The 19,699-nt window shown below is 31.0% G+C and overlaps 2 protein-coding genes and 2 long non-coding RNA genes across 5 annotated transcripts; 2 read left to right on the plus strand and 2 right to left on the minus strand.

Annotated features, from left to right (window-relative positions):
• The first annotated feature begins 1,761 nt into the window (after positions 1-1,761).
• On the plus strand, positions 1,762-2,802 carry LOC123005554. 2 transcript variants are annotated; one of them, XR_006412763.1, is made up of 4 exons: positions 1,762-1,937; positions 1,989-2,163; positions 2,214-2,430; positions 2,502-2,802. It is a non-coding gene; the product is annotated as an uncharacterized LOC123005554 (long non-coding RNA). The 2 variants fall into 2 exon arrangements; XR_006412762.1 differs by having other exon boundaries at positions 2,214-2,802.
• Positions 2,803-6,289: 3,487 nt separating this feature from the next.
• LOC123005584 lies at positions 6,290-6,971 on the minus strand. The gene is made up of 3 exons (XR_006412768.1): positions 6,844-6,971; positions 6,748-6,790; positions 6,290-6,697 (listed from the first exon to the last, which is right to left on the minus strand). It is a non-coding gene; the product is annotated as an uncharacterized LOC123005584 (long non-coding RNA).
• A 91-nt stretch (positions 6,972-7,062) lies between these two features.
• On the minus strand, positions 7,063-11,248 carry LOC123005123 (inter-alpha-trypsin inhibitor heavy chain H4-like). The gene is made up of 15 exons (XM_044398742.1): positions 10,968-11,248; positions 10,682-10,912; positions 10,419-10,622; positions 10,106-10,366; positions 9,766-10,056; positions 9,174-9,720; positions 8,708-9,124; positions 8,626-8,658; positions 8,488-8,556; positions 8,365-8,439; positions 8,202-8,315; positions 7,996-8,152; positions 7,582-7,945; positions 7,249-7,348; positions 7,063-7,200 (listed from the first exon to the last, which is right to left on the minus strand). Exons 1-15 carry the CDS (start codon positions 10,980-10,982, stop codon positions 7,082-7,084), a joined length of 2,997 nt encoding a protein of 998 aa, XP_044254677.1. The 5' UTR covers positions 10,983-11,248; the 3' UTR covers positions 7,063-7,081.
• A 3,752-nt stretch (positions 11,249-15,000) lies between these two features.
• LOC123005262 lies at positions 15,001-18,670 on the plus strand. Its single transcript, XM_044398939.1, has 4 exons — positions 15,001-15,130; positions 15,182-15,356; positions 15,407-15,626; positions 18,665-18,670. The coding sequence occupies exons 1-4, from the start codon at positions 15,085-15,087 to the stop codon at positions 18,668-18,670; spliced, it is 447 nt and encodes a 148-aa protein (XP_044254874.1). The 5' UTR covers positions 15,001-15,084.
• The last annotated feature ends 1,029 nt before the right edge of the window (positions 18,671-19,699 follow it).

Genomic DNA, 19,699 nt, shown 5'->3' on the forward strand with positions numbered 1-19,699 from the left:
AACACAGTATTTAATTTGCATGAAAAAAATACAGTAACATAAGTAGGTAATCTACAATACGTCAAAAATAAATCAAAAAATTCTTCCGTACAGTTTCTTTACAAAAAAATAAAATGTCCAAAAATAGAGGTTTTTTAAAATTTATTTTTAAACGGCACAGCCAAAAAATTTCTAATTAATATATATTGCTGCTAAGGCCATAAATAAGGATTTATTTTCTTATTCAGTATAATTCAACCTTAAATGACAAATAAAATTGTTAATCCTGTAACTGTCAGAACCTTGTCATTACTGACATTAATCACATTTGAAAAGTAAAAGTTTTCTTTGAAATAATGAGAATTAATATGGAAGATGCTGCACTCGTCGAAGTTGTTAGAGAACATAATTTATACATAGATACAAATCGTCACTAGTTTAACAAATGTTTGTGTAAAATACGAGATTTACATGGGTGTATCCTTAAATTAAGTACTTTTTGGTTAATTTAGAAGTATAAATTAGAAAATTTGGTAAAATGTCAAATCCGTTAATTCTTAAATTAAATCTTAAATGATAAATCTTAAATATGAAAGCATAAATCCACCAAAGTTGTCAAAAAATATTCGGATTTTTTTGTGTTGCTATGGTAATCATATTAAATACTAAATTCAGATTCGTTCTTCCATAGTGTCATGCAGTTTTCTCAAAAACAAAAACATTTAAAGTTTGTTTTATTATATCGGTGATTTACGAATGTGTGGTATAATTTTAACCACGAATGCCCCTCTACAAATGCAAATTTTTTGATTAAGTTTTTAATGATTAAAGTAGTAAAAAGGCCATTGAAAGTACAAATTGGATAAGAACTATGTTTCATAATCACTCATCATATTTGAAATATTTTTAATCTCAAAACTTGAATGTTACAAAAAAAAAAAACAAATACAGATGCGCCACAACTCGCGCCCCGAGAAAAATGCCATTTAAAGTAGGATAAAGTAGGAATTCTATCTATAAAAATTTTGAAGTTAAAAGAGTTTAAATTTTGCACTTTGAATCTACTTATTTCTGTTGTAAAAATAATTTTCCAAGTTTTTTTGCTACAGGCTATTAGAATAGGAAACAAGAAAGCTATATCCTAAATTGTAACTCTGTTTAAGGTTATTTGTGACTTTTATTATCAAAATTTTTGTACCTTTAAATAATTATAAAAAAAAACATATACAAGATTATCATTATCATTAAATAGACATAATAAAAATGTCAAATGTCAAAAAGTAAATGTCAAAATTTTTTGACAGAGAATTTTTTAAACATTTTTTTCATGTTCCTGGTATCTTATCTTACTTGAAATTTTTCTCTGAGGCGCGAGTTCTGACATACCCTGTCTAGTTTTAAAGTTTCTACATAAAAAAAAAAATTAAAAATTTATGAAATGCAATAAAAGTGTAATTATGGTACCACTTTATGATCTGTAATCAAACGCTGATTGTGATTAGTTAGTATTTTTTATTCTTATCATTTTCAAAAAACAATGAACAAATATTTTTTTTATTTATAATTTTATGAAAATTGCTTTTGCTTATTAACATTTTTAGTACTTCGTCGTACAGTTGGAGACAAAATACCTTGGTCGTCAATGTCACTTGACTGACTTTAAATTGTAAAGCATGCTTTAGGACTGTTAACCTTATTTTTAGCTACTGTCAATCATAGGTGACAAGTTGTATGTACATATTTTTGATAGGAAAATATAATAGCTGTCATTAATTTGAAATTGTCATTTATTTTAACGTTAAAGCTTGAATTACATTAAAGTGTCAGAAAAGTGACGACCAAAGTATTTTGTCTCCAACTGTAGGTGTATATATAGGATTCAAAAATGACCAGAGTTTGAATTTTTTAAAAAATGGCAAACTTCAGTGCTTACTTATTCCTTTCATTTGTCATTGACGGTAAGTATATCAGTAAGTAGTACTTTTTATTACTTTTGGTACTTATTTCAGTCATGTCCGTTGATCTTAATCCACGTATGTTGAATGGAAATCCTCAACCATTCTATGAAAATGTGATTTTTAACATCAAACATATAAAAAACGATTTAGTGGTTAAATCATGTTTAGGAATAAAGCTTGAGGAAGCGTAGCTCATTACATCAGCTTTTTGTATTCTTAAAAATGAGTAAATAGTGAAAATGTAGTTTTAATTCAATACTAACTTGATTTTTCCAGTAATTCCAGTCAAATTATTGCCGAAGCTCAAATTGATGGAGGAAACCTTGTCGAACGTGACACCCAACTGGGAAGAATATATTCATCCTTGATATGAAAAGGAAAACATGATATAGGATTGCTTCTTCTCAGAGAATATCCTAGATATATTAATAAAAAAATGAAGGAAATAAGAATACTTCCATTTTCAAATGACTTCAAAAATATGATAGGAGTTGTAAGTGGTATCAATTCTGTCAACCCACTAGAATCAAATAGTTTTGGTCATTTAAATGTTACTATTTATAGTATGTCTCAATGCAAAAGGGAATTTCCGGAATTGAATTATGTTCAAAAATTGGATGGATATTTTCAAATTTGTGCTGTTCCTATTAATAAACAAGCAGACATGTTTGAATCAGATTCGGGAGCTATCTTGTCCAGTGCATTTTATGATAATCGTGACAGAGGAATCATTGGAATATTTAACGTTATTCCTGAAAGAGCTGAACATTTTAACCAACAACGTCGTCCATTGATTTTCACACAGATTTATCCTTATTTTCCTTGGATTACTGATGATCTTGCATATATTCCTTATGAAACTTTAAAAAACAGACCTCTTACTTCTTAATATCATTTTAAAATAAATATAATGTTATACCAAAGTTATGTTTAGTAAAAAATTCAACAATTTGAATCTAAATTCTCGTGTCACATTTTGTCTTTTTGCACTTTATGAAAGTAATCAAAGAAATGTCATTTTTTGATAAAAACCGATGAGATGGTCGAGTTCTGTAGTTTGTTATATGTTCGATGTTAAAAATATCAATTTTTTGACGTATTTCCATTACATAGATTTAGTACTTACCACAAGTAGCAAAAAGTGCTAAGTAGGTAGGTACTTAGTGTAGTAGTATACTTGCCGTCAGTGGCGGACAAAAGAATAAAATAGTATCAAAAATTCTAGGAGCAATAATCTCTAAAGCTAAAAATAAAAATTATATTTGTTTGAAAATCGTTATTGAATTTTTATCGACTGTTTTAATAGAAATAAAAAGTACTACCTATTTAGTGTTTTATTACAGGTTTTAATAGTATATTATGTAACAAGTGCTATAAACACCACTTTAAACATGAGTTTCATCAGGCACAAGGAAAGCGCAGCAAACCACCATAAAAAATTTACGGAAATTAAAAATTAAATTAAATGACAAAAAAAAACGAAGGTTAAAAAAATTAATTTTATTTCAAACGAACAGGACTTTTTGAACTGTGCTGAAACGTGAGGTTTTAATAKGCCAAATGTATTTGTTTTTGATAATGCTAACGAGTACTAGATTTAAATGTTTATTTTTATATTTTGAAATTATTAGGGCTCTAATATAATCCTCCTTCCTTAAGTCGGAAAATAATACTGATGTATTATTTTGCGTTGTTTGAAGGCTGTTTGGCGGCTGCGATTCGAAAGCGCAGAAAGAGGTGCTAGTGTCTTTTCTTGAAGAAATAAATTCTTAAACTAGGCTAGCTCTGTGACATCGAGTAACTATGTCCTATTCCTGTAAGGTAACTACCATGCCCAAAGAAGTACAATGCACTTAAAACTCTAACGTGCATTGATATTATAGTATTTCGTTGTGCTCTTTGCATAACCGGCCGCAGAGCATTGACTAAATCTTAAAAACAAAATTTATTTAAACGAAATAATTTCAAAAATAAAGCATTATTTCAAGTAAATGGATTTGTGGTATCTCGTAAGTGGCGCTGATAAATTCTGTTTTCTACTCTGTTTCTTCTAATGTCTTCTTCATAAGCAATAATTAAATGAAGAAATCCATCAAACGCCATTATTTATAACGCACGATGTTTAATACTCCTATCACTGATTTGGATTTTTCTACACTGACCACTGACGTTTGTCGTCTCCTTTATTATTTTAAATGCTACCCACAAAGTACACTTTAAAAATTAGGCATTTAAAGGTGAAAAATAAAGGGGGTATTTAAAATTTTAACAGAAAAGATACATACAGAATAGCATCGAAAATTTTAAACACCCTTTAAAATTGTTTGTATGTTTACAGAATAGGCCCTTATATCTCTCATGCCTCAAGAATTAAAACTATGGAAAATGTAGTACATAATTCAGAAAAGATGGGGCAATAATTTGAATTAAGTAAAAACTTAATTTTGTCTCTGTTCCACACTACAGCTCAGTATAAAAAAAGTAAACAAAAACAGTGTTCTCGTCTTTTAGGTATAACATTTACAAGATAAAACTAGAAATGTTATTGAATTAAATTACAATGTTCTGCAAACTTCATTCTTTAAGCCGATCAAAAATTCGTCGAAATCCGACAAAGACTAACAAAAATATTGCAATGTGAATAATCGCAAAATCTTAGTTGTCCGGTTAATTTCCGTCCAAAGATGTTAGAGGTGTTTCTGATTCTTGCAGAGGCATTTTCCACAAGTTCCAGTAATTGTTGCACAGTGTTTATGGGGGTACCTAAAAAGTTGTTAACCCAGAGACCTCGACAGCCTGGCCAAGGAATTTTTCCGTTCCTGACTTTTCTCCAAATAGTGATTTTTTTGTTGATTTAAATGTCCCAAATCGGTTTGTAGTTTTGAACAGTTTCATTAATTTCCTTGCTTTTAAGTCTCAATATCGTTTTGTCGTTTTAGTAAATCCACGACCATAGWTTCGTCTTTTTGACAGTCATTTTCAAACGATTTCATTTTGTCTTGCAATTCGTTGCTAGTCCCTTCGAATTCAAAAGCTAGATTTTTTCTAATGCTTCTTTGCATTAAGACTAATTCTTGTTGTTTCTTTCGCCGCTAAGTCGYGTTCTAGCCCTCCTAAAACCTCCTCCACTTTCACGATTTCCTCAAGGCGTATTTTGATCGGTTGTAATTTATTCGTTTTGGTGTCAATTTCGGTGTCAAATGACATGAGTTTATTGTTCTTTCTTTTCTCCTTTTTGTGCTCAACTTCCAGTTTTAGTAACTTGATTCTGCCTTGTCTGTCTTTCGCTTCTTTCCGGTAGATGTCGACGCATTTATTGGACTGTTGGGTATTGAAAATTTCGTCGAATTTTTCTTTAATTTTCTTTCCTTCGTCCAAAGGCCACGTAGCGTTTTCCTGGTCACAAAAATCATATTGTTGAGGACTAAAGGCAAAACGTTCATAATTTGACAAAACTCGTTTGTGATGTCTACACATCGGCCCGAAAAGCTTCTGTCGTCGACATTTGGCATCACGATTCGAATAATTCCCGGCATTGAGCTAAATTTCAGGGAATTGTGCAAAGTTTGGGTCACTTCCATAATGCGACGTACCGTAAAGCGTTGTGTTTGGTCTTTGGTGCTGGTTTTGGATGTCATTTTCCGGTCGTTGAGAAAACCTTGACCCCTTCCGGAATGTGGGCGGTCATTGCGTATTTGATATCTTCAATAATGGTGGTTTTACCAGAACCATTCTGGCCTAGTATTAAGGTYAAAGATGTAGCGAATTTTAACGTTTGACAGTGGTATTAGTCGGGGCCGAAGCTGCATATGCCAAAAATTTGTAATTTTTCCAGAGTTGCCATCGCTGGAAAAATAACTTTGAGAAAAAATCAAGAAAAAAAACCGACTAATTTTGTAAGAAATAAACTAAGAGCTCTCGTAACTATTCCAGTGCAAATCTTGACTATTTTACAAGTTTCTCTGGAAGTAAGAATTGATAAAAAACATGGAAAAAAACTAACAAAAAATTAAACTTACTATTTACTTTGATACAAAAAACTTAATTGAYAATAAATCGTAAAAGTGTTATGTAGCACACTATTAATGAAAAAGATGCTCACAATACTGCTTTTCAGCACAATTTTTGATATTTTATCGAGATAAAATTTGAGGTAATCCACATTGTTTGAATTTGAAAAAACAACGGTTATCAGTGGTACCTAACTTACCGGCCGGATTACCTCCAAAAATAATAAATAAATACTTAATAAAAAGACTGTAGACGCGTCAATAATGCGTTTAATGTTATAAAAATAAAATTTTACATCAGAACTTTTTTTTTCTTTTTTTGAGTCATCACTTGTGTTGGTGGTATTGCAAAAAAACTGTAATCCCGCTGTTCCATCGAAGACGATTTCTTTGAATTCTTCAAACAGAAATTCCGCCTCATGACGTAGGGGGCCCCAGTTGAGGCAGACGCTGCGAGACTGAGCTCCTCAACTTCTTCCTCAATGCAAGGCTCATTTTTCGCTCATTGGGATGTAAAAAATTAAGTCGAGTTCCTTCTCAGCCGGCTGTCTTTGAGGCAACTTCCTCAGAACGCCCCTAACCTCACTTTTGTCTCTCCCGAAGTCTTTCAACACTTGCAGCAGACACATTGTGACCACATCCTCCAGGAAAACCTCACTCACAATCACACTTTTTTGTTGTGTTCCACACCTTAGCCCGGATCCCAGATCCTCATATTAGAAATAACGGTACAATTGAGCCACCTTTTGCCTGAAAAAAACGACAAGAAAGTTGTGAAATAAGGGGGCTGTTTCACTCACTTGGTGGGCAAATTCGGCTTAGGGGTTATTATGGGGCGAAAAGCTATGAAAAATCAAGGGTTAAGGAGAGTGACATAACCAAACATTTTGACTTACCGACAACCATTTTAAAACTTTGATATGTAATGTGATAATTTTTGTTAGTAAAAATTAGTAGGTTTTACAATGCGTATAATGATAAATAATTGTGCAACATTGAGTTATTGAGTAAAATAAAACTTGCCATAAGATGGCGCTTTTTTGACGTTTCGTTCCACGTTCCTCGTACCAAAAAACTGTTACACAATTGGCTAAGAAAAATTTATTATTGTCAAAATACATTTATTACAATAAATCAATTAAAATCATATTTTGTTACTTTTTGTGGCGCAACTCTCTTACTCTCGTCAACTACTTGTTTTTCTTCCTCTTTAAAAAACAAAATATTTTCATACAATTGCTTCTTGTTTTTTTCTAGAATTTATTTATGATTACACAAAAAGACAAAATATGCGTACCTACCATGTAAAAGTTTGCATTTTACTGAACCCCCATATTCCTCAGGAAGACACTTCATTGGTACATTTATTAATAAATCATTTATATCGTTATGAAAATAAACCTAAAAATAGTATATTACAATCGAGTAGGAGAATATGATATTACTTCGAGCTAATGACATTCCCACCGAGGTTTGTATACTATTTTATTCACAATCACATTCGTTTAATACAATAAAAATAGGAATGTAATGCTATACTTCCCAACCTCCAAAAGGTTAGGAATCGGCATATTATTACTATAGTGATTGTGAATAAAGTTTTTCCAAAAATTATTATGCCATACTTTTTTTACCTTAGACACAATTTCTGTCCTTATGAATGGTTTTATTAAGGCCATTATGTCATCACAGAAAGACTTATTATTTAAACAATATATCCCTTTTACTTTAAGAGGGATGGCTTGTTGCACGTAGCATAAGAATTTTTTCAAAACTGAAGTCTCAAATTTGTTTAAATGATTCTTGGTTAAACCATCCAAATCCAAAATAACTAAATACTCTTGAGCCAGTTTTTCCTTATTTAAATAAAGAGAACAAACCATATCGAAATATTTTAAAATCGCAACAAAATCAAAATTATCTGGGTTTTGGTCCAACAACTTTACAAAAATAATTCCTTCCCCGTGAGGTGTTTTTTCAGGCAAGAAAGTGATAAGTCTGCAAACAATTTTTACGAAAATAATAATTGAAACTGTGAAACTTATTACGCAACATCCAAACTTTCCTTAAGAGGCGATTTCGAAACATCTCTTCCTGTAAAAAACTCAGGACACAAAGTCCTAATCGTAAAGCATGAGTCAATTACGTTTTTTGCCGTTTCTTCATTAAAATCACAACAATGTAAAAATAAATTTGCTTGTGAGTCTGAAAAAAGTGTCAAAAATTTGACCAAAAACAACAAAAACGTACCTACCATTAATTTGAGGTAAATGAGGCTGAGTAGTATTGATCCAATTTATTAAAATCTCGATTTTCTCTTTGTTGTTCGAGTCCGAAAAAGCTTCGTTTATTCCGAAATTGAACAGTGCTGAAAATATATCAGATAAAAGATGATTTTAGTATTTTTTTTCTTACACGTTTATTCATGGTTTGAAAGGTGTTCTTGTTGTTTGAGCCCGAAAAAGCTTCGTTTATTCCAAAATTGAACAGTGCTGAAAATATGTCGGTTAAAAAAAGATTTTAGTATTTTTTTCTTACACGTTTATTCGTGGTTTGAAAGGTGTTTGGAGAGCCAAAAGCAGCATATTGAAAGCAGGAGGCAGAATAAACTGCAACAAAAAATTAAACTCTTCATTTATTTGACAAGTTTTTTAATTCCCTAAAAAAATATTACTTACGTCTGTCGGACCTAGAAGTAGAATAACTGGAAACTAGAATAACTAATTTTAATAAAAACAATAAAAGTTGGATATTCTTTACGCTTTATTGGAGAAGAATAGGACTGTGCCATTGCTCCGAAGGTCATACCCATCGCTGGAGAAGCAAAAGAGTTATTGCATGCCCTTGATGGGGCTGAACAATGTTGATAATTAGGAGCATAAAAATTTTGACGCGTTGTGGCAGCACTTTCATAATCAGTTGAATCATTTTGCTGAGGTTTAACAACAACCAAGGAAGTGATTGAAGTCACGAAAGAATATTTCAAAGCCAAATTGAGCGCTTTTTTAGTCAATTCATTGCGATTTTCGGCCGTTTCGCGCTCATCTAACAACTGTTTGACTGTTAAATAGGCCCAAAGTCGCTCTAACGAAGTGTCACTTTCGGCATTTTGTGTCTCAAATTCGACACAACCATTGAGACAAAAAGCTTCAATGTGTCTCAAAGGTCTTGTCCCCCCTTGAAAAATATTGTTAATTTTTTGTTTGATCAACTTGGAAGTGAGTACAGCATCTGCCAGCTACTATAAATTCCGATCCTAGGAAAAAAATAGGGAAATCAATTCTAGTCACATCTGAGACTTCGTCGACGTATTTAAATCGGACATCCCTCAACAAAGGGGAGGAAACCGTGCGATAGAAGCTTTGTAATTGGAGGGAGGCATCAGCTGCTTCGTAAATGTGTCTCGAGAAGCCCAAATTTTGGGCTGACAATTTTTTCAGGAAATTTTTATCGGCGTCTTCGCCGAAAGATAGGGAATAAATGGCAGCCCTGTTTGTCCCTTGATTGATTTTAGTCACAATTTTGGTAATTTGGTCCGGGTGACTGATACCAACATTGGGTAAACCATCGGTGAGGAAAATAATCATTGGTTGGTATTTAGTTGCAAAATTTTTTTCATAGAATTTCTCCAAAGTTCGGCGCACTAAAAACAGACCGACTACCAACCCCCCGCTGATATTCGTACTCCCCATGTTCACATTATCGCCCTTGATTTTTTTAGCCTTTTTAATGTTGTCTTCAGTCACTGGAGTCGCCTCCCCCAATTCTAATTTCTGCAAACAAAAATCATTTTTTTCAAAAATTAGATAAAATCTCACCGTTAGAAACGAATCAAGATTTTCATAATCAGGTTGTTGCGTGAAATAAACTTCATCAAACTTATTTTTAGCCAAATTCCACACTGAAACATTGTCAGAAAAGCGCACAATATGAAACAAATCTTCCGGATTTAAATCGGACAAAATTTTGTCCATTGCTTGCATCAATTGTTCGATTTTGCGCCCCATCATGCTGCCACTGTGATCCAAGACGAAAACCACGTGTTTTGGGAGCGTTTTTAGGTCGCTGGGGGCGAAAAAATGAACAAAATAACCGTCACGTAGCAAAACCTTGAAACAATTTTTCAAAATAAAAAAATTAAGTTCGGTGATTTGGTACTTCGCCCCCTTTCGGGTCCCGTTCCACGTCATACTGGACCACAAACTGTCCCGCAAGCCCTTTATCCTTACTCCCGAGTGCCTCCGCATATTTTTTCTGCTGCTCTTTATCCGGATTGAATTTAACTTTAGCAGAATTCGGATTTAGAATTTCTGTTTGGGCACAAGGGTCCAATTCGGGCTTATCTTCACTTATTTCGTTCCCTGTACGCAATGAAAGGGTTTTGACGAAGGTCAAAGGTCGCGTTTCGTTGATTTTCACCTCAAAAATAGCACAATTAAGACAAAATAATTAAAGTGAAAAAGTTTATTACTTCCAAGCGGAGATCATCGAGGATTTGGCCCGGATGTACGTTGATAATAAGTTCGTATTGGCCATTTTGGCGTTGCAAAAGCTCCTCATATGTGAGTCTGAAGATGGTTTCACTCGATGGTTCGATATTTACCGAAACGGTGAATTTTTTCGAATCGCGAGCGTTTAATTCGACGTGGGCTGCACCAAACCCACTTGAAACGGCCTAAATTTAATTATTTCTCAAATTCAACAAATTGAAATTAATTACGATTAATTAAATACCTGTGTGTAGATTGTTTTAGCTTCCTCTTTCTCTTTCACATACGCCTTGTATATTTTTCCATCAATTTCCATTTCGAATTCTGATATGAAAGCATTTTCGGGTAAAATGACCGAAAATGTAGTTTCCTCAGCTTTATTTTTCGTATTTTTTACTTTACTCGTGATTAGGGTTTTGGCAAAACGATTATTTATTGTCGTTTCAATATGCATTGAATTGATTTTAGGAGACATCTTGAAATAAAAAAAAATCAAATATACAACTCGCAAAATGAAATAAATTACTTACTTCAGTCGATTCCATTGTGAACACGTAATAAAATAAAAAAAGTAATCTTATCTTAAAAATTACCACAGGTGTGATGGCTGTTTGAAGCACCTTCCTCCTGTACCAAGCAAAATAATGAATTAATTTGCGTCGCAAAACCGATTTTATAGAGCCAATCGCGGAACCAAATTTATGTAAATACTTGAACGAATAAAAATAATGAGAATTCACATTAATTTATTTCAATATGTTAATATGTTTATTAATTTTTCGGGCAATAACATATTTGTTATTGTTTACACTTTTTGTATGAGAGTACAAATTCTTCTTTAACTCGTCACCCACTGACAAAATTCCCCACTTTCGCCAGCTTGTCACGATTTTATACAGTTTGTTAATACGCAGTCTCAACTTCGTAGAATTTGTTTCTAAAATTGGCATGAGAAAACAAGGTTTGTAAATGTTTACCTTCTTGAAAATTTATTTGTTAAAAAGAGGCTAATAATAAAATAATAGTCATAAAAAATGATAACTTTTAATAATTATTATTATTGTGCAATATTGTGAAAAAACGAGTTTAGTTAGTTAACGTAGGAGCGTTAACAACTTGATTGTTAAAAAATATTCTATTTCACATAAAATTATTATTACAATTATTTATTATTATTATTACTTCACTTTTACAATTATTTCAGATTCTTTCAACTCTGTAACTGCCAAATTTGGGTCTATCTATTTTGCAGAACCAGTAATAATCTGTAGAACATGGCCGTAAAATGATCCAATACACATAAACTACATAGTCATAGCTCTCATTTGGTATAAATTTCTACCCCTAAAACAACCCTTAAAAACGCCCCTTATTTTGCAGATCTTGCAGATCAGGGCCTAAAAGCAATTCCACCGTCTTCGAATTAAATAGTAGAGTATAAAATGTTACTTCTGGGCCAGGACATTTGGCGTCTTAAAAAAACAAAGTAGAATCTTACAAATTTAGCTGTTTGCTCAAAAGTAAACAACCGGAAAAGGCCTAAAACCTTTCAAAAACAATTAATTTTTATCCACGCCAAAAGTATCCAAATATGTGTAGACCACCAAAAATTGGACACACGAAATAACCGTTAAAATCTCCCAAAATAACGCAAAATTACCAAAAGAACGCCCTAAAAAACTAACAAAATACCTTGTTTTTACACAACCCAAAATGGCTTTTTACTTCTGAACCAGTGCATGTGGCGTTTTAAAAAACAAGACAGATTCCTACAAATTTTGTTGTTCTCCCAAAAGTAAACAACCGAAAAAGGTCTAAAACCCTTAAAAAAACATTAATTTTTATTCACCCTAAAAGTTCCCAAATATCTGTAGACCATCAAAAATTGGGCACACGAAAAAACAGGGTAGAATCTTATAAATTTAGTGTTTTTCCAAAAGTAAACAGCCGAAAAAGATCTAAAAAACTTCAGAAAGCATTAATTTTTATGCATCCCAAAAGTACTCAAATATCCGTAGACCACCAAAAATTGGGCAATTAAAAAACCGTTGAAAATCACCCGAAATAATGCAAAATTATCCCAAGAGCACTCTAAAAACTTACAACATACCGTGTTTTTAGACACTCCAAAATGGCTTTTTACTTCTGGACCAGACCAACTAGCGCATGCAAAAAAGAGGTATACTTTGTTGGTGCCTTACAAAATTAGGCAGAAAAAATTAATCTTTTATGCGCCCAAAAAATACTCGGAAATCAATAGACCACCAGAAAATGAGCACTTGGGAAAACTGTTGAAAATAATCCAAAATCAAACTTGAATTATAGATGAAGATTTTCAAATTTGTACTTTTTCTATTAATGAAGAAGCTCCTTTATACACAAAAGCGAGAAGGGAATAATTGGAATATTTTTAACGTTATTCCTACTATAACTAAAAATCAAAATTTTTGTGACCAACAACATCGTCATCCGTTGATTTTCACACAGATTTGGCCTTATTTTCGTTGTATTGCTGACATTTCAAAAATTTCTTATGACGATTTGATAAACAATTGGTGTGTTCACTAATAACATTTTAAAGTAAATATAATATTAAACTAGAATTTGATTTGATAATAACACTCGGACATTTTATAATTTAATTCCACATTTCTGTTTCTTATTTTTTACTTTATAAAGTGATCAAAAAGATGTAATTTTTAAYAAAAAAGTTATACTTAGTTGTGTTTTGTCGTCTTTTATATGTTTAATGATAAAAACAAATAGTTTAGAATTTTCTTTTATTAACATACGTGAATTTAGTCATGACTGAATTAAGTATTTACCACACGTACCAAAAAGTACTAATTAATAGTGTAGTAGTGGCAAACAAAAGAACGATTATGATCGTTTTTATACAAAACAGTATCAAAAATGTTAATGATCAAAAGCAATTTCTATAAGATTAAAATCAGAACACTGTTTTAAAAATTGCTATTGTATTTTTTATTGATTGTTTTAATAGGAATAAAAAGAACTACCTATTCAGTGTTTTATTACAGGTTTTAAGGTAGTACATAATTATACTTTTTCAAGTCTATTATAACGATTTGGAAAAGTCCGTTATTGACCTTTAAATGTTAAAACATTTATAATTTAATATTCAATTAATAAATATTCCCCCTGCATCACTTAAAATTATTTTCAAATCTACAGGGTGTACGAGAAATGAGTTAACTACAATACAAACTTATTATTGTCATATCAACAAGAAATTACTAGCTAGGAATATTTGTGAATAGATTGCCATAAATTTGGTTAGGTTGGTTTCTGGTGACAAACAAAAAATATCGTAGCTAGTGTCAAAATTTAGTCACCTGTCAGGTTGTATAAATAATTTAATTGATAGTTGAGAGCAGGTTTACAGGAAACGTCAACCGACAACAACAAGGGGTAACCAATCTTAGACAATCTTAGACTACTTCTGAAAATTCTAGTTACAAACAACATGAAAAACGTAATTTTCCTAAAAGTTCAAAACCTATGTGGTAATTTCTTGTTGACAAATCTGTAAATGAATAAAACACTCTATATTATATTGCATTTTTGGACGTAGCTTTTAATATTGATTGTTTCCAGCTAAACTTCTATTGGTCGATTTCGCTTACAGTTTATTTTTTTAAATTTTCTGGTGGGTGTAGTGTGAATCAAGAACACGACATGACATTTGACAGCTTCTGACATTTTAGTACTAAAGTCAAAAATGAAAGCTTCTCCCTGGCATTAGGTTTTTAAAGGGCTTAAATTATTATGACATATAGAGRGTATAAATATTAGCCTCAAAACAATTTTCCCTATTAAAAATAAAATTATAAATGACTTAGGTGACAGTAAAGCACACTTTTGACGTACATATACGTCATTAGCTCTGCGCTACTTTAATCGCATTTTTTAAAGTGAGATAAAGAGCGTGACCGACATAGCCATAGAGCATAGACCGTGGTACATACAACGTTTTATTCTATTTTATGATTTCTAAAAGATTTAAATAAATATTTAGAAGGAAATCAACTAAAATTTGTGTCCATGCAAATTTTAGTGTTGTGTAGAAAATTAGCTATTTTGATGTTAAGGTTACTGCGTTTGTTTAAAAAACAATTTATTTTTCGAAATGAACGTTTCTGAAGTAGAAAGCGTTTATTCGGAAGAAATTTTACAAGAATTTGAAACTGCTCAGGGAAAATTGATTCCCCATAAATCGGTGGATTTGTATGTGAAAGAATATGAAAAGTTTTGATACCATTGTATGAATAATTAAACCACCAGATTTTTGACAAATCKGTGCCATGAAAACCAATTTACGCCCACATTTGGGTGCGTATAAAGGTGATTATTGACTAAAATAGAATAAAAAAWTTTTWAATTGAAAAATTTAATCTTACAAAAAAGAAAAAAGGTAATTATGGTACCACWAAAAACTATAATCAAATGCTGATTAGTCAGTATTTACTTATTATTATCTTTATGTAATACAATGATAATTTTCAAAAAACAATGAATTTTTTTATTTGTAACTTAAAAATTGTTTTCGCTTATTAAAATTTTTAGTATTGCATCTTAGGTATATAAAAGGATTAAAACTGGAACAGAGTTTAAAACCTTGCAAAAATGGTCAACTTGAGTGCCTGTTTATTACTTTTGTTTGTCACGGACGGTAAGTATGCCAGTAAGTAGTACTTTTCATTACTTTTGGTACTTATTTCAGTCATGTCCGTTGATCTTAATCCACGTATGTTGAATGGAAATCCTCAACCATTCTATGAAAATGTGATTTTCAACATCAAACATATAAAAGACGGTTCAGTGGTTAAATCATGTTTGGGAATAAAGCTTAATTATGAGTGGCTCATTACATCAGCTTTTTGTCTTCTTAAAAATGAGTAAATAGTAAAAATGTTGTTTTAATTTATTACTAACTTGATTTTTACAGTTCCAGTCAAATTATTGCCGAAGCTCAAATTGATGGAGGAAACCATGTCGAACGTTACACCAACTGGAGAACTAGAATTCATCCTGATTTTGAAAAGGAAACTGGAAGACATGATATAGGGTTGCTTGCTCTCGAAGAATCTCCTAGATATATTAGTAAAAAAATGAAAGAAATGAGAATACTTCCATTTTCAACTAACTTCCAAGATATGATAGGAGTTGTAAGTGGTATCAATTCTGTCAACCCACTAGAATCAAATAGTTTTGGTCATTTAAATGTTACTCTTCTTGGTATGTCTGAATGCAAAAGGAAATTTCCGGAATTGGATTATGTTCAAAAATTGGAAAATTTTTTTCAAGTTTGTACTCTTCCTACTTCTGAAGAAACAGACTTGTTTGAATCAGATTCAGGTGCAGTCTTGTCCAGTGCATTTTATGATAATCGTGACAGAGGAATCATTGRAATATTTAACGTTATTCCTGAAAGAGCTGAATATTGTAACCAACAACGTCGTCCATTGATTTTCACACAGATTTATCCTTATTTTCCTTGGATTAATGATGTTCTTCCATATATTTCTTATAAAAGTTTGAAAGACAGAAACCTTACTTCCTAATATCATTTTAAAATAAAAAAAGTACTATGTAGGCATACTTAGTGTAGGTAGTATACTTACCGTCAGTGCCGAACAAAAGAATAAATTATACACAAARTAATATCAAATATTCTAGGAGTAATCTCTAAAGCTAGAAATAAAAAAAGTATTTGTTTGAAAATCGTTACTGAATTTTTATCGATTGTTTTAATAGAAATAAAAAGTACTACCTATTCAGTAATATCAAATATTCTAGGAGTAATCTCTAAAGCTAGAAATAAAAAAAGTATTTGTTTGAAAATCGTTACTGAATTTTTATCGATTGTTTTAATAGAAATAAAAAGTACTACCTATTCAGTGTTTTATTACAGGTTTTAACAGTATATTATGTAACTAGTGCTATAAACGCCACTTTAGACATGAGTTTTATTAAGCACAAGCAAAGCGCAGCGAACAATCATAAAAAATGTAAATTAAAAATTAAATTAAATGAAAGAAAGCTAATTATGTTTTTCGAATTTAAACGAAGGTTTTTAAAAAATATATTTTATTTCAAATGAACAGGACTTAGAATTTACAACTGAACTTACAACTTAGAAATTGACTTGAACTGTGCTAAAACATGAGGTATTGATATGCTAAATGTATTTGTTTTTGATAATGCTAATGAGTACTAGATTTACATGTTTATTTTTATATTTTGAAATTATTAGAGCTCTAATATAATCGTCCCTCCTTAACTCGGAAAATAATACAGATATAAAAAATATTTTACGTTGTTGAGGTTGCAAATCGGAATTTGGTGACTACGATTAGTGACTTGGTGGTTTCGATTCGGGATTTGGTGATTCAACTTTTCTTAACTTTCTTTATTTCCATATTATCCAACCTCCACTTACTATCAGAAGAAAACTATTTACGATGATGAACTTGATTCTGGATTATTGTTAGTCCAATTAATTCATTAGCTTGTTTATGGAGTTTAAAAATTTCATCCAGATTGGTATGATGTAGTACTACKAGTATATGTGATGCGGCAGGTCAACAAAGGTTCGGTAACATTGATGAAAATTTGGTCAATAGTAGTTTTTTACTTCCTAAATAACAAAATGCATTTAGTTTTTTGACAACACGTACCGTTTATTTGTTACATTTTTTACCAATAGTTTAATTAATACATTTTCTGCACTCTCACTTGGATTTTTTTCTAACAAATCTGGGGGCTGTCAGTGACAAACAAGGGGAGAGGTTTCACCAAAACATCAGAAAGATGAAAGAACGCTATCAAGGCAGCTGGGATCCTTCCATGATGGGCGATTACTCTTAGCTTTTTTAAAACGCGACAGTAACGTACCTAACAAAAGAAAATGTTGAGATTTCATCCTTTTATCGTAATATTGACTTTTTTAATGTTCCTAAAGTTAAGATACCTCTCAACAATGTGTATTCGTTGYTCAATTTTCTCGAATACCTTCCCGTCTTTATTCCGGAATTTCACAAATTCCTTTGATTCTTTGCCAATGTTCATCAGTGTTTCCTTCAACCTCTGTTGAATTCTTGATACCCGCTCAGCCATCTCCTGGTCGTCCATTAAATTKTTTTCTAATTTTTGCGTAGTTGCAAACCGGTAGTAGAGGTCTTGCCAGCTCTCATGATCGATGAAATTAAAAAAAGGTGCGTGAAGGAGGAGCTAATTTTTAATAAATGAAACTTAAAAACATTGGTTGTTTGGTTGGAATTTGTCGGTTGACACTAAATTTGAATTTTACACTGTACAACGGTGTGGATTAGAGTGCCCGACCTTATCTACAAAGTGAATCTATTTTTTTTACGACAAAATTTGAAATTAATGTCGAATCAAATTCAATTTTATCTTTAACTTCAATTTYAACATTGACTTTATTCTCTGTCTGTAATATATTTATTGTAAATAAAAGTTAAACACTTTACAACAGCGCCTAAATACAATAAAACAGATCATTTCCTGTTTCTCAAGACACCTGACTACCTGTAATTCTCTTCTCAGTCCATAAAATAATTTCAAGTTTTTGGAATTGACACCTCCCAAACGTTACATTTTTTCACACTCGAATTATTATTTAAATATTTCTTCTTGAAATAAGTGGCCKGAAAACCCAAATAAATAAAATTAAAATAATCCAATGACCTGTTGTATAGCCTCTCTTTAGGGGTCCCCTTTCGCAAAAGAATTTTTAAATCCAACCACCGCCGGAAACAAGTAACGACAAGTAAATTACCAAATAGGATTATAGATTTGTGGAGTTGAAGAGAAATATATATTTGCATTTTATAACGGGTGAAGGTTTATGACTGAAACAGGTAGGGTAAAGGGATTTGGGGTCATTAGAGAATARGAAAATACGTATTGTAAATTATACCAGTGTTTAGGATTTTGATTTTATCAGGAATTATAAAGAAAAAATTGTTTGGAAGGTAAATTATAAATTAATTAAATATGAGAAAAAATATCCACTTTTAGAATTTAGAATACTTTCTTCAAATTCATTCTTAATAATTATAAGCTTAGCATAACCTTAAACTCATGCATAAAACTGTTCAACACGTGTAGCATACTCTTTTCCAAGTCTTTATATAAAATAATAAAAAGTTTTTTTTTTTGGTGAAAAACATGTTTGTTTTAGGTGTAATTTTTTTGTATCATTGTAAGTATTTGATTTCAAAAACATCGTCAAATGGTTTGCTTTTATTTTGTTTTTTAGATATTTGTTCTATTTTGGTGTGATTTGGTTTTGTTTGTTTTTATTTATTATTTTATTCTTAAGAAATTTATCTTTTCAACTGTAACTAAAAAATATATAAAATCATATTATAAAAATATTATTTTCAAATGACAGCAATTTATTATAAATTTTATTCATTTTTTCAGTTTTTTATTATGTTCATAATATATTTACAATTTCTTGTAATATTAATATTTTATTTAATTAAACTCTTAAAGAAAATTACATCCTTTGCAACGCTTCCAGGTTTCAAAAAATAACGTCCTTTTGAAATATTTATTTTAAGRTGTTATACATAGTATTCCCAGTCCTAACATCGAATGTTCATATTGCAGGAGATTGTAAGTAAATACAGGTGAAYAAAAAGTATAGAACCATGCGTTATTAGCTTAAAATATATACCTTCTAAAAAAAAATAATTGATAAAACCGTATAAATGTAATCATTTTAAAAAAACAGTATTTATTCGACGAGTTTGAGTGTAAATCGGACGCTTTATTTCACGGAGTGTACCCGTTAACACTCGTGGTTTATCAACCACGAGGTGGAATAATGTTGAATACAACATTTTATTCTTAAAATTAGACTCAACAAGGCTTAAAATTGGTTTAAATCTGTTCAAAATACTGAAAATTTGTTTTTGTTTTTAAGTATTGTTTAATTTTTTATTGGCAGTCTATTATATTTTTTTTACAAAGACTGATTAAAAGATTAAATTTTAATTAAATTAAATTTTTGTCAAAACAATTTTCATAAGTTGGTATTTTAAAACCAAAAACTGAATAACTCAAAATCGTGTGAATTATAGCGCATAATCTTTCACCAATTCATTTTTTTCAAAAAGTAATAATTAATTATACCAAGAACACAAACTTTTTGTTCATTTTTATATTTATATTTATATATAAAGGTACCATTGGTGGACATAAAAACTAA

This window comes from Tribolium madens, unplaced genomic scaffold, assembly GCF_015345945.1.
Source record: "Tribolium madens isolate multiple individuals breed KSU strain unplaced genomic scaffold, Tmad_KSU_1.1 Scaffold_20;HRSCAF=117;Tcas5.2_LG4, whole genome shotgun sequence".
Lineage (NCBI taxonomy): Eukaryota > Metazoa > Arthropoda > Insecta > Coleoptera > Tenebrionidae > Tribolium > Tribolium madens.